Source organism: Micromys minutus, assembly GCF_963924665.1.
Source record: "Micromys minutus genome assembly, chromosome: X".
NCBI classification, from domain to species: domain Eukaryota; kingdom Metazoa; phylum Chordata; class Mammalia; order Rodentia; family Muridae; genus Micromys; species Micromys minutus.
Window position 1 is genome coordinate 401,696 of NC_137970.1, and position 13,894 is coordinate 415,589.

A 13,894-nucleotide genomic window follows, 5' to 3' on the forward strand; every position below is an offset into this window, starting at 1 on the left:
TGTGAGGTGGAATCTCAGGGTTGTTTTGATTTGGATTTCCCTGATGGCTAATGATGTTGAGCACTTCCTCAGATGTTTCTCGGCCATTCGGTGTTTCTCAATTGAGAACTTTTTGTTTAGCTCTGTACCCCATTTTTAATAGGGTTGTTTGATTCTCTGGTGTCTACCTTCTTGAGTTCCTTGTACACCTTGGATATTAGGCCTCTATCTGATGTGGGGTTGGTAAAGATCTTCTCCCACTCTGTTGGCTGTTGTTTTGCTTTCTTGACAGTGTCTATAGCCTTACAGAAACTTTGCAATCTCATTAAGTCCAATTTGTCAATCTTTGACAGTAGAACACAAGCCATTGGTGTTCTGTTCAGGAAAATTTGTCCTGTGCCTATGTGTTCTAAGGTTTTCCCTATTTTCTTATCTAATAGTTTCAGTGTATCTGGTTTAATGTGGAGATCTTTGATCCACTTACACTTGAGCTTTGTACAAGGAGATAAGAAAGGGTTTATTTTCATTCTTCTGCATGCTGAGTGCCAGTTGAACCAGCACCATTTGTTGAATAGGCTGTCCTTTTTCCATTGAAAGTTTACAGCTCCTTTGTCAAAATTCAGGTGACCATATACATGAGGGCTCATTTCTGGATCTTCTATTCTATTCCATTGATCCACATGCCTATTTCTGTACCAGTACCATGCAGTTTTCAGCACAATTGCCTTGTAATATAGCTTGAGGTCAGGGATAGTGATTCCCACAGATGTTTTCTTGTTGTTGAGGATGGATTTCGGTATTCTAGGACTTTTGTTCTTCCAGATGAAATTACACATTGTTCTTTCCAACTCAATAAAGAATTTGGGTTGGTATTTTGATTGGGATTGCATTGAATCTGTAGACTGCTTTTGGTAAGATGGCCATTTTTACAATGTTGATCCTTCCAAACCATGAGCATGGGAGATCTTTCCATTTTCTGAGATCTTCCTTGATTTCATTCTTTAGAGGTTTAAAATTCTCATCATACAGGTCCTTCACTTGCTTAGTTAGAGTCACACCAAGGTATTTCATAGTTTTTGTGACTATTGTGAAGGGTATCTTTTCCCTAATTTCTTTTTCCACATGTTTGTCCTTTGAATATAGGAAGACTACTGATTTGTATGAGTTAATTTTATATCCAGCCACTTTGCTGAACTTGTTTATCAGCTGTATGAGTCATTGCTTTTCTACATTTGTCAAACTTTTTTTTCCATTCATTGTATTTTCATACAACTTTGGAAAATTTATAAGTAGCCTATTCTAAAATTTATTCAGTGTTTAACATAAAAGTTAGGGGTTTCTTTGTCTCATATTTTTCACCTCCAAACAATTGGCGCTCGCTCTTCCTATATTTTTTCTTTCCTCAGTTTAAGCATCCTTAAAAGACTTGGGCATGTAACAGTGCCATTTTATATAATTTATGTTCCCTTCTAATTGAAAAGGTATCTAAGAATGATATAGTTGTTATCAGACAGATATAGCCCTGGCTTTTCCCTGCCCACACCAAATAACTTTAGTTGCCCCCACCTTTGTTTCATAGCATATCAGTTTTAAATGCCTTCATTAGTCTCTGAGATTCTGATCCTGAAGGCTTGGCATAGAAATCCAGGCTTTTGTGTTTTGAAAGAGCTCCCTGGGTGAGCCTGATATGTGTTCCTAATTAAGAATGAATGCTTAAACTTTGGAATCAAACCACAAAAGCTTTTCTGACTATGCTGAATTATCTAGTAGATTTGCTTATGATTTTCATTTTATTCAATACTAAAATTAGACGTTAATTGCTAGAAAAGTTGATAAGAATGCCTCTGACAACAGTATATTAATATGATATCAAAGCTTAGAAGTTTCATGGGCAATAAATAATTCAGTACTTAAAATATTTATACACTATGGAATTAAAATTAATGCTTTTTTACTGTGTGAATGAAGTTGATTGAGACTTTACATTTAATTTTGTAATTTAAATGTTATCTTTTTCTGCCTCATAAGCTAAGCATAAAACAGCATATGCAATTTTTATTTTCTGTTTGAACCATTATTTTTCTTTCTCATGCTTTATTGGCTGAAAATTCTTCTTAAATAGAACATTCACTATAAATATTTCTGGCTATAAAATAATCACAGATAGATTCAATGCACTATTTTATAAGGTCTTCCCTTTCAAAGTTAAAAAATAAAGGCTTTGAAATACGATTCTGTATAAATGAGATTTAGAACTAACAATTTTAAGTAAGCAGTCCTTTTTAGCTATACAATTCTATCTCTTATCTGCAATATCAAAATAAATAAATCCTTGTTGGCTCTATAATTAGGCTAAAAGTCACCATAGGTATTAGCAGGGAAGTAAAGAGCTGAGATCAAAATCACCTAGGTGTTTGGACACAACTTTGTAATTGTAACCAGCAGTAAAACCCCTTAATACAGAAGAGTCATGATATTTTGTGTACAACCTTACTATCTCAAACAGTGTCTCTGCATAAGCACTAATACACGTTTCTTGGAGACAGTGAGAAATACAAAAAACTGTCCCTCTATAGAACCAGTGAGGCAGAAACTACAGTTTACCAAGTTCTCTAGAAGTTTCTTTTTATTATTTTAAAGTCTATTTTGATAATTCACTCATAAATAATTGCTATTTGGGTAATAAATGTATATTCTGTTATACAACATATTATAGTCTCTTCATTCAACTACTTTGTGTCACCCTACAATACTTCTCAAATTCAAGTCTTCTACAATCCTGAATCTTCTGGTTTACTAAATCCAGAGGGTTCTTGTATGTTCACTGTGCACACTAGACAGTTTTAAAACTATGAGTTAATAGTCACGTTGAGCATGACCTTCTAACTGCCTCCATAGTTACTCTTTAGATGAAGTATCCCCTTCAGGAGTCTAACCCCTTCTAGCATGATACTAGTTTCTTGTAAACCTTGGTTTTATTTAACATTTCATAGTACTTTCAGCCTTTTCTTTCCTAGACCGTTGTCAAACTTTCAGTTTAGCATCAATATGTTACTTCATAGATGCCTAGGAGTACCTTTGCTGTCTGAATCAACAGTAGTCCCTCCTTGATTCAGAATATCTCAGTAGCACAAAAGGCTTGATACGTCTGTGTGTGTGTTTGTGTGTGTGTGTATATATACACAAATTTATTATGAATTATATCTATGAGCAAGTATAATCTGTATGCTGTTAGTGTGTTGCCAACACAAAAGAATTTGGAAACCATTTAAATTTTAAAATGTAAATATCTCAAGTTCTTAAGTTGTATTTAAGAATTGACGATGTGCTATTTTCCTTAAAAATTTATGTTATCTTTTAAAATAGGTTTACAGGGAAGGAATGTCATTTGTCTTTTTAATGGTAAAAGTCATTCGCATTTTGTGCATACTTGGTTGTAATCATTTCCTTTTTAATGGAACAATCATCTGATACTTTTAAATTTTCATTTAGGATAAATTGTAGAAGACATGTAAGCCTGTCACCACCAACGGCTCATAAAACTGTTCTGGGAGCTATAGATTATTTGCAGATTTATTACTGTACATTAGAGGTTTCTTGATGGGTCGCCCTGAATGCAATTAATTTTCAGTTTTATGTGGCTTTATAATGCAAAATAGATCTGTGCAAACGGAATTTGAAAGAAATGTCTGCAATATAGTAATTACTTTTATTCTAAAATCTCTAGAGGGTTTAAAAAAATAATATAGATGAAGTATGAGTGTTCCTTTTCACCTTTGTATTGACAACCAGCTCCTACATCCACATGCTTGTTTCATTTTTAATTTTACAACCCTTCATAGACATTAAACATAGAAAATCCTTGTGGGGATAAGAAATCGAATTTGTTCTTGAGGTTTCCAACTAATTGATTTGTAGGACATGATAACATCCTCTAGCTGACAAGCTTACAAAACAACCCCCACTCCCTGGGCTGAACTGAGAGGATTCTTTTTTTTTTACTAACATGAAAGCTGCCTTTCTGTCTTGACTCCATTGGATGTGAGCAACTTTGACTGTGAGCTTTTTTATTTCTTTTTCAGTGTAACTTCACCTAAGAGCATGTTCTTTAAACTTTCAGATTAAAAGACACTGGGTTTGAGTTTTGTTTTGTCTTTCTGGCTTACAGGAACTCCAGGATGGCATTGGTCAGCAGCAAGCTGTTTTCAGAACACTGAATGCAACTGGGGAAGAACTAATTCAACAGTCCTCAAAAACAGATGCCAATATTCTACAAGAAAAATTAGGAAGCTTGAGTCTGCAGTGGCACGAAATCTGCAAAGAGCTGGCAGAAAGGAGAAAGAGGTAGGGTGACAGAGACTTTTAGCATAGCTACACTGTCCTTGAAAAAAGACTTTGTTTCATGAAAGATTTTATTATAAATGAAAGGTGATAGTGTTAAGATGTACATCAAATATCAAGAGCGACATTGACAGGTTTGTGTGTGTGTGTGTGTGTGTGTGTGTCTTTTTCTTAGGTACTGTGATACATACTTGGTGCTCTCTAGTGCCTGTTAGTTATTTTGTACGTCCAAGTGTGTGCTAAAGATCATGGAAGATTACCTAAATATGGCTCTTTTCAATGTATTTCAATATTAGCCAAATGAATCTGGTATTTCTCCTGAAAAGAGAAAGATCAGGAAAGACAATAATAAACTACAATTTTGTAGGAAAGATAGGTGCTTGGTAAGATTTTCAAAGCAATGCTTAGGGTTTTCACTATTAAAACATGATTGTAATATTAACTTTTATTTCAACTACATTTGTTACTACATTCTTGAAAAGATACTTAGGTTGAAAACATTTAAATCTTAAAGGAAGAAGATATTAAATACACCTGAAGCCAAAAATGCATGCTATGGTTCTTGGAAAGCACAGAAAAGGAGATTAGGAGTTTTGCTTCCAGTTATAGAGTTTAGAGGTCCTTGTTTTATAAAGGTGGTCTTGGTCTTCATGTACCAAATAAGAGTATTAACATTAAACAGTGGAAACTCAGTTCTAAGGCTGTCACTGCATTCTACGAGTGATCTGTCTAACGTGGATTTTAATATGTAGACCTAGAATATGTCACTGATGAACATCTTTGTTTAGGAGGTATTAAAAATAGTGTTTGGAATTTATATCCAGTATCTTTTCCCACCTCCTTACATTCTTTATTAATGTTGCATTACTCAGAAATAATGGAGAATTCTTAATGTATACAAAATGGATATATGAGTTGACATACATATATATATGTAAACACAAAACTTGCAAAGTAAAAAAATAAATCTAATCATCTACATTTTACCTTAAATCTTGATGTAAAATTTGTATTACATTGAGATAAAGTAAAGAACCCAAATTTATTGCTAAATTACTTCTTATATAATTAATATCTTTTTCTCTATGGATTGAAATCTTGGTATTAATCATACAAATATTTCATTAATTGAATAACCATATGTTGATATACAAACAGTTTGAAAGTTATATAATGTCACTCTTGAAGATTGGCTCAATGATGTATAAAATAAAAATGTAAAAAAATGATTAGGCTAACAATAGTGTGAAATATTACAAAGTATATATCAAGAAGACCTTATAATGATGATTAAATTGATTAGAAGATTATTTTTAAATGCATTTTGGTTTTTGCTTTTATAAATACCTGACTAGACAGTATTTAGATAAAACATATTTTTTGGTAATGTTAAACTAAGTGATTAAAATCTTATATGTTTTGCGTTCTAAACAGAAGTTATAATTTATAAATAAAATAGGGAAATTTATCTGACCACCAACAAAGCTCTGAAATTTTATTTTCATCTAATTTTCTAGAAAGTACTATCTGCTGATGCTGTTGTAAAATATTATCCAAAATGTAGGTAAATTACAATTGGGATTTGGCTATAATTGGTTAGAAAATTTTCTGTTATTTCACCAGTTTAACCTATATTAAATACTGTAATTTTTGCTTTAAAATGTCAAGATCAGCTTTCTCAAGTTTTTTCAACCTAAAGCTTTCAAAGTTCTGTTTCATTTTACACTTTCAAATAAATGTTTGTGTGCAGCTTTCTAATAGCATCACTTTGTGGCAGAGTTCATTGGGTTATTTACCACTTAAGTTTTGTGAAATGTGAATATATTTTATAATATAGGTAACAAGTACTCCCATCCATTCACTGATATTTCAAAATATGTAGTCACAAATGTAAAAGTGAAGTAATGTTGCAACAAGAATATATTACCATTAAAATAACTTAAAATAACTACAATCATGAAACAATTGTTATTAGCATATTTTCAGTACAAGACTGGTGGAGTTCAAGAAGAAACAGAAGCTACTCATAGCACAGGTTCAAAAGAAGATGCCTGTGCTGTGTAACAATAGCATTTTCATTGGTTATGCTTATTAAATTAGAAATATTGAGCATTCTGTCATCCAGGATGTACATGAAGGAAGTTATTTTAAGCACAAATGTACAAAAATATTTGAATCCTTGCTGATATATAATTTTGGGTTTATCCCTAATAGGACAACAGACTCTAAATATTTAAAGTAAAATTCTCTGAAGTGGTTAAGTAGTGATGAAATTATACTAAATGTATATATTGTATAAAATATACTTATTATGCAGTTTCTCACAGAAAGTTCCCTGCTAATTCTGTCATGTAGCAAAAGAACTAGGTATATCCTTGAGGAGGGTAGCTATGATTTTAATGATGTTGTATACTCCAAAAATAATCTTTATAAACATTGAGATGCAATTTAAAGTGTGTTTTATTTGATGGGAAGTTATAGGATAAAGCAAAGCAAACCTGTGGATGAAAGTTTTTTTTTTGTTTTTTGTTTTTTTTTTTTTTTTTAATTCTGGTCTGTGAATAGAATTCAAGGGATACTACATATAGAGAAAAGTATCCTTTACTTCTTTTTTCATTTCCATCTGTTATTCCTTCCTTCCTTCCTTTCATCCTTTTATCCTTATTTCTTTCCTTTTTTCCCTCTCTTTTTACTGTGTGTGTGCATGAAGCTTGCACATGTATCTATGGTAACACATGAAAATCAGAGAAGAAACTGTGACATTTCTTTGTGTTCCTGGGGGTCAAACACTGGTTGTCAGGCTCATAGAGTAAACAACTTTAGCAGTTACATCATTTTACAGGTCATTATCTATATTTTTTTAGATAAATGCAACTTCTTTATACACATCATCAACTCTGCTGCTATTTTTTAATCTAGTGTAATATAGAGTATAAATTCATATACATTTTTGTCTTCAAAAATGTTTAAATTCCAAAATAATTTAGCATGTATCAACTTGGAATATTGACATGCCTTACAGAGTGATGTGTGTTTATAACTTCTAACAAAATTTAAAACAATATTGTTAAGTATGAGAATATCTATGCTAGGTAAAGCATATCTTGTATTTTTATAACAATATCCCATTAAGTTTATGCATTGCATTTCATTATATTATTGTTTTCCATCCTTTTAGTCAAAACCATCTTTCCCATTATTTTCTCTAAACAAAGAATTTATACATCAGTAGCTTAAAAATGTTCTGGATCTCTCTGCTATTTCTCCTCAGAGGGGCCATTTAACTGACAAAGTCACTGACTTTCTTTTTTTTTTTTTTTTTTTGAACAACTTTATTTAAAAAAAAAAAAGATAAATGAACAAATTTGAAGCATTTTTGCATAAAAGTATACGAATACATTTTTGTCAGAAAAAAAAAAAAAAAAAAAAAAAAAAAAAAAGCCAAGCACTGACTTTCTTGTAAGAGGCAAGTAAGGTCTAGACAAGAGTTAATAGGATACAAGTTTAATATTGTTTATTTGATTCGCATTCTTTAATGTATTTAAAGAAAACAAATGTTGTTTAAAATCCTTAGTTATTGTTTGCATGTGAATGAATGTTATTAATTAGAAATGAACTGTACCTAATTTATTAAAGTTAGCCTAGTATGACCTCTTCTTGAAAATTTCCATTAGTAATTCCTATTTTTCTTTATTTTCATCTTTATTGGATTTTATTGGGAAAACAAGCCTTCACTGGACCAAAGGCTTCTCCTCCCATTGATGCCAGACAATGCTATCCTCTGCTACATATGCAGCTGGAGCCATGGGTCTCTCCATGTGTGCTCATTGGTTGGTGTTTTAGTCCCTGGGAGCTCTGGATGGGTTTGGTTGGTTGATAATGTACAGAGCTAAACACAGAATTCTCAACTGAGTAATAGCAAATGGCTGAGAAGCACCTAAAAAAATGATCAATGTCCTTAGCCATCAGGGAAATGCAAATTAAAACAACCCTGAGATTCCACCTCACACCAGTCAGAATGGCCAAGATCCAAAACTCAGATGACAGCAGATGCTGGCGAGGCTGCGGAGAAAGAGGAACACTTCTCCACTGTTGGTGGGGTTGCAAACTGATACAACCACTCTGGAAATCTGTCTGGCGATACCTCAGAAAATTGGACATAGTACTACCTGAAGATCCAGCTATTCCACTTCTGGGCATATACCCCTAAATTCCTATTTTTTATCCATTCCCTGTAACATAACTGTTTTCTCTTAAGAGTTTCTAACTAGCTCTTAATAACAGACTCCCCCAGCTCAAATAGCTTACTGTTTCCAGAGGAAACCTAGCAGCTTTTCAACTGCTGCCTTTCTTAAAAATGACATTCAAAATTTATGACATGATTTCAAATCTTTTCACTGTGAATACATTCCTTTAAATCTGTGAAGCTCATACAACTAATTCATGTGAAACAATATTAAATGTATGCTCACACATTTACATTCTACCCCGAGAACTGCTTCAGATTCGCATTCAGTCTACCTGGTCTTCCCCAGGTTCACATCATTAGTTTAGACCTGGACTCTTACTTACATCATGGAATTCTGATTTTTTTTTTGTTGTTGTTATCATTTTAGACATACTTTATTTTGGTACAAACAAACAGTTAATTTCCTTCCTGTATTAAGGATTCAGAGAACACTGTACAATTACTTATAGCTCAATTGACCATTGGGATATAGGTTCATTTCTGGTTCTTCAATTCTATTCCACTAATCCATATGCCTGTCTCTCTACCAGTATCATGTGGTTTTATTACAATTGATCTGTAACACAGCTTGAGGCCAGGGACAGTGATTTCCTGAAAGTTGTATTTTTGTTTGTTTGTTTTATTTTTGTTTGTTTTTTTATTGTTGAGAATAGTGTTTGCTATCCTGTTTCTGTTGTTGTTATTGTAAATGAATTTGCAAATTGATATTTCTAAATTTATTAAAAATTGAGTTGGAATTTTCATGGAAATTGCATTGAACACATAGATTACTTTCGACAAGATGGCCATTTTTACTCTGTTGATCCTTCTAATTGAGGATTATGGGAGATCTTTTCATCTGTGATCTTTATCAATTTCATTCCTCAGAGACATGAAGTTCATGACACAGAGATCTTTCACGTGCTTGGTTAGGGTCAGACAAAGGATTTTGTGACTATTGTGAAGGGTGTCTTTTCCCTAATTCTTTTCAGCCTGTTCATCTTTGAGTAGAGGAAGGCTACTGATTTGTTTGAGTTAATTTTATACCCATCCACTTTGCTGAAGTTTTTTACCAGCTGTAAAAGTTCTCTGGTGGAATTTTTGGGATCACTTAAGTACACTATCCTATCTTCTCCAAATAGTGATGTTTTGACTTCTTCCTTTTCAGTTTGTATCTCTTTGACTTCCTTTTGCTGTCTGATTGCTCTGGCTACGACTTTCCGTATTATATTGAACAAGTAGTGGGAGAGTGTGCAGCCTTGTCTAGTTCCTGATTTTACTGGGATTGCTTCAAGTTTCTCACTATTTAGTTTGATTTTGGCTACTGGTTTGCTGTATGTTGCTTTTATTATGTTTGGGTATGGGCCTTGATTTCATAATTTATCCAAGAGTATTAACATGAAGACATGTGAAATTTTGTCAAATGCTTTCCCAGTATCTAATGAGAAGATCATGTGTCTTATTTTTCCTTTGAGTTTGTTTATATAGTAAATTAAGTTGATGGGTTTCTGTAGATTGAACTATCCTTGCATCCTGGGGATAAAGCCTACTAGATAATGGTGAATGATCATTTTCTTGTGTGCTTGGATTTCTTTTGCAGGAATTTTAATGATCATTTTCTTGTGTTCTTGGATTCCTTTTGCAGGAATTTTACTGAGTATTTTTGCTTTGATGTTCATGAAGGAAATTGGTCTAAAGTTCTCTTTCTTTGTAGGGTCTTTTTGTGGTTTAGGTATGAGCATAATTCTCGCTTTGAAGAATGAGTTGGGTAGTGTTTCCTCTGTTTCTATTTTGTGGAATAGTTTGTAGAGTAATGGAATTAGATCTTCTATGAAGGTTTGATAGAATTTTGCACTAAACCCATTTGTACCTGGGTTTTTTGGTTGGGAGACTTTTGATGACTGATTCTAATTCTTTAGGGTTTATGGGGCTGTTTAGATGGTTTTTCTGATATTGAATTAGCTTTGGTACCTGGTATCTCTCTACAAAATTGTCCAGTTCCTCTAGATTTTTCAGTTTTGTTGAGTATAGGCTTTTGTAGCAGGATAAGATGATTCCTTCAATTTCCTCAGTTTTTGTCATGTCTCCCATTTTATTTCTCTTTTTCTTAATTTGGATACTCTCTCTGTGCCCTCTAGTTAGTCTGGCTAAAAATTTATCAATCTTTTTGAATTTGTCAAATAATCAGTTCCTAATACTGTTGATAATTTGTATAGTTCTTTTGTTCCTACTTGTTTGATTTTTTTTCTCTCACTTTGATTATATCCTTTTGGGTGTATCTGCTTCTCTTTTGTTCTAGAGCTTTCAGGTATTCTGTCAAACTGTTAGTGTGTGCTCTCTCGGCTTTCTTTTTGCAAGCACTCAGAGTTATGAGTTTTCCTTTTAGCAGTGATTTCATTGTATGTCATAAGTTTGTATATATTGTGCCTTCATATTTTTTATCTCTTTCTTTATTTCTTCTTTAACCACGTTATCATTGAATAGAGTTTTGTTCAACTTCCATGTATATATGGGATTTTTGTTGCTTTTGTTGACATTGAAGACCAGCCTTATTCTGTGACTATCTGATAGGACGCATAGGATTATTTCAATCTTCTTGTATCTTTTGAGGCCTGTTTTGTGACCGACAATATGATCAGTTTTGGAGAAGGCACCTTGAGGTTCTGAGAAGAAGTATATTCTTTTGTTTTAGGATTAAATGTCTCAATTATAGTGAAAGATGGGAGTGGTAATGTCATACATGGTGATGTCATGTTGTAACTCCTATAATCCTTGTGATAAATATATGATAAATTGTATTTTATTTTTAATTTCTTAGAGGGACTATATAAATCATGACCATGATTACACACCTAATCAAATGTTTGTCTCTGAATGCTGATCCAAATCTACAGTCCTTAAACTAGATCCAGTTTTGCACTATCTGACTCTGTTTTGGAGAGCAGTGAATACCGAGTTGTATCCTTCCAACTTTCCACATGCTTTAACTGGCCACATTTTGTGACAGGGAAACACAACATTGGATTTAGATGTCCAGTCATGTTGGCCATCACTTTCACTAACTCAGTATAAGTCTGAAACCTCAAATCTTACAGTTTTCTTTCCTTCAGTATTTCTAAGTTCATTTGCTTTGCTTGAAATTTTTTTTCCCTTTATTAAGTGTGTTTTTCTGCAAAACCCTACCCATATCTCAAGATACAATTAAGTGTTCAATGACTGTGACCTCTTCCAAAGTACAAGCTGGTATATTTCCTCTAAACTTTTCAGTTATTTTAATATACTCATTTTATTCACAGATCATACATATTCAGGGTAAAATAAACATTGTTCCTAAATATGCAGCTCACAATACTCAGTGAAAAGTTGATACATTTATGCATTCAATAAGTATTTCCTTAACTCAAATAGTGAAAATAATCACTCATATTTGAATTAAGCTGAACAGTTAAAATTTTTCACTAGACAGTGTTAAATATGTAACAATTTATCTGCAGAACAAAATTCTAGAATTGGATTTTTTCTTTCTAGTTTTAAACTGTAAAATGTATTCCATTAAGATTCTTTTTGGTGCTCGCTAGAATATAATACACTTATGAGACAGGTAAATGCACTATCTTTTGCTTTGAACAAAATATGACACAGTAGCCAAAGAAGTTGTAAATTTATTGATGTCATTCTTACTATATCATCACCAATACACCCTGAATGGAGTCAGTGAAAAGAACTCTATAAAAGTCATTTTGTCCTCATCTAGCCTATAGCCAGCTGATTTTTTAGATTAAATCCATATTATGCTGAGCTATTTTTGGAGTGTTCAGTTAGAGCTCGGGGATATTATTATCCACAGGTGTCCTTGGAAAAGCTGGTTTCTTCCCATCTGCTCTCTGATGACTCTTGAAAAGCTTTCAAGGACAATCATAATTCTTCGTCAGAAGACTTTGAAAAATTACCTTCATAGTTAATCCTTTTATGCCACATTTTATTTTATTTTATTGCAATTTGGCAGGCTACAGCAAAACAGACCAAGTAGAGCAAATATTCTCTTGTACTGACTGGTATTGACAGAGTCTCTTAAATAATTTCCATTTTGTTTCCTCATTCAATTATGCTAAGATTTTTGTTCTCTTATTTTAAAACATCAACAATCTGATTTTGAACTAAATGGGACGGTAGCATAGGTATGTTTAAATGATTTTTACTAACAGTTCTGTGACTATGTTCATTGGTTCTTTCCATTAGATAAAAGCACTTGCCAAGTGGTAATGTATTATTTGTCAACATTTGCTATTTTCTTAGTTGGATTGTTAATTAATATTATATAAGCTTATTGTATAGAATTTCTTAGAGAAAAGTCCTGATTTCCAAGAGTCAATTTCTGTGCAAGATTTGTTAAAACGGCTATATTGATTACTTGTTTAAGATTTGGTATTGGGGTAAATATTAGAGAAATTTGAAATTATCTTACACTCTCTTTCTTTTAATTTTCCAAATCTGAAGTTACTTCTAAATACTGTGGGAAAAAAAAGTCACAGATAAATAAATGGAGAAAGGCATGTGGCAAGCCAAATGCACCAAAAATTCGGCAGTATACCCTTAATCTAAAACAATTAATGATCATTACCATATTATAGTTGATTGAAAACCGTTTGTAAGTTGTAAGAAATAAGAAAACTGTTTAATATGTAGAAATGCATTCTCCAACACACATTTCTGCCAAACTATCTGTTCAGTCAACATAATCAAATTTGATAAGATATTCCTAGTACTGAATATAGAATTAAAACACTATGTAAGCATATTTGTGGTCTATGATGTAGGCAGTCTTAAGAAGAATATTCTAACAATAGCTGGCTATGTCAAATAAATAACATAATTCTGGAACTTAAAGCCTTACAAAGTCAGGAATAAAGTTTAAAGGATTGTAAGGGGCTAGAGAGATGAGTCAATCTTTTAAAAATATGAATAACTCAAGTTGGTACAGAACTAGGATAAATTTTGTTGTGCTGACAGGTACTATGCACACTGCCATCCAAGTCACCGGACAGGACACTGCCATGTGTGCACTGACGGCATCGGTGCTATGGGCATTAGTGACCTTGTCTTGACTAGATCTGAGGCCTGCTCCACAGGACAGAATTTATGATGATTCTGCAAACTTGGCATTAGATTAACCTGTCTTCAAACTTTATATGCATAGATTATATCTCTCAACTCTTCTGACAGAAAATTCCTTTTGCATATATGGTCATAAGCATATAGACCCACCAACTGGTCAAATGAACAAATTAAAGGAACGTGGAGCACCCAGCTCCAATCGGATGTCCCCTAGCTGAATACTCAACTGTC

General features: G+C 32.9%; 1 protein-coding gene across 5 annotated transcripts in view; it reads left to right on the forward strand.

Moving 5' to 3' along the window:
- Positions 1–13,894, forward strand: part of DMD (dystrophin) — a 1,259,848-nt gene that overhangs the window by 367,652 nt on the left and 878,302 nt on the right. For all 5 annotated transcript variants that reach the window (XM_080910294.1, XM_080910293.1, XM_080910296.1 and 2 more), the window contains one exon: positions 4,148–4,323. In XM_080910294.1, the coding sequence (XP_080766420.1) occupies positions 4,148–4,323 (176 nt within the window). The remainder of the gene's footprint in view (positions 1–4,147; positions 4,324–13,894) is intronic.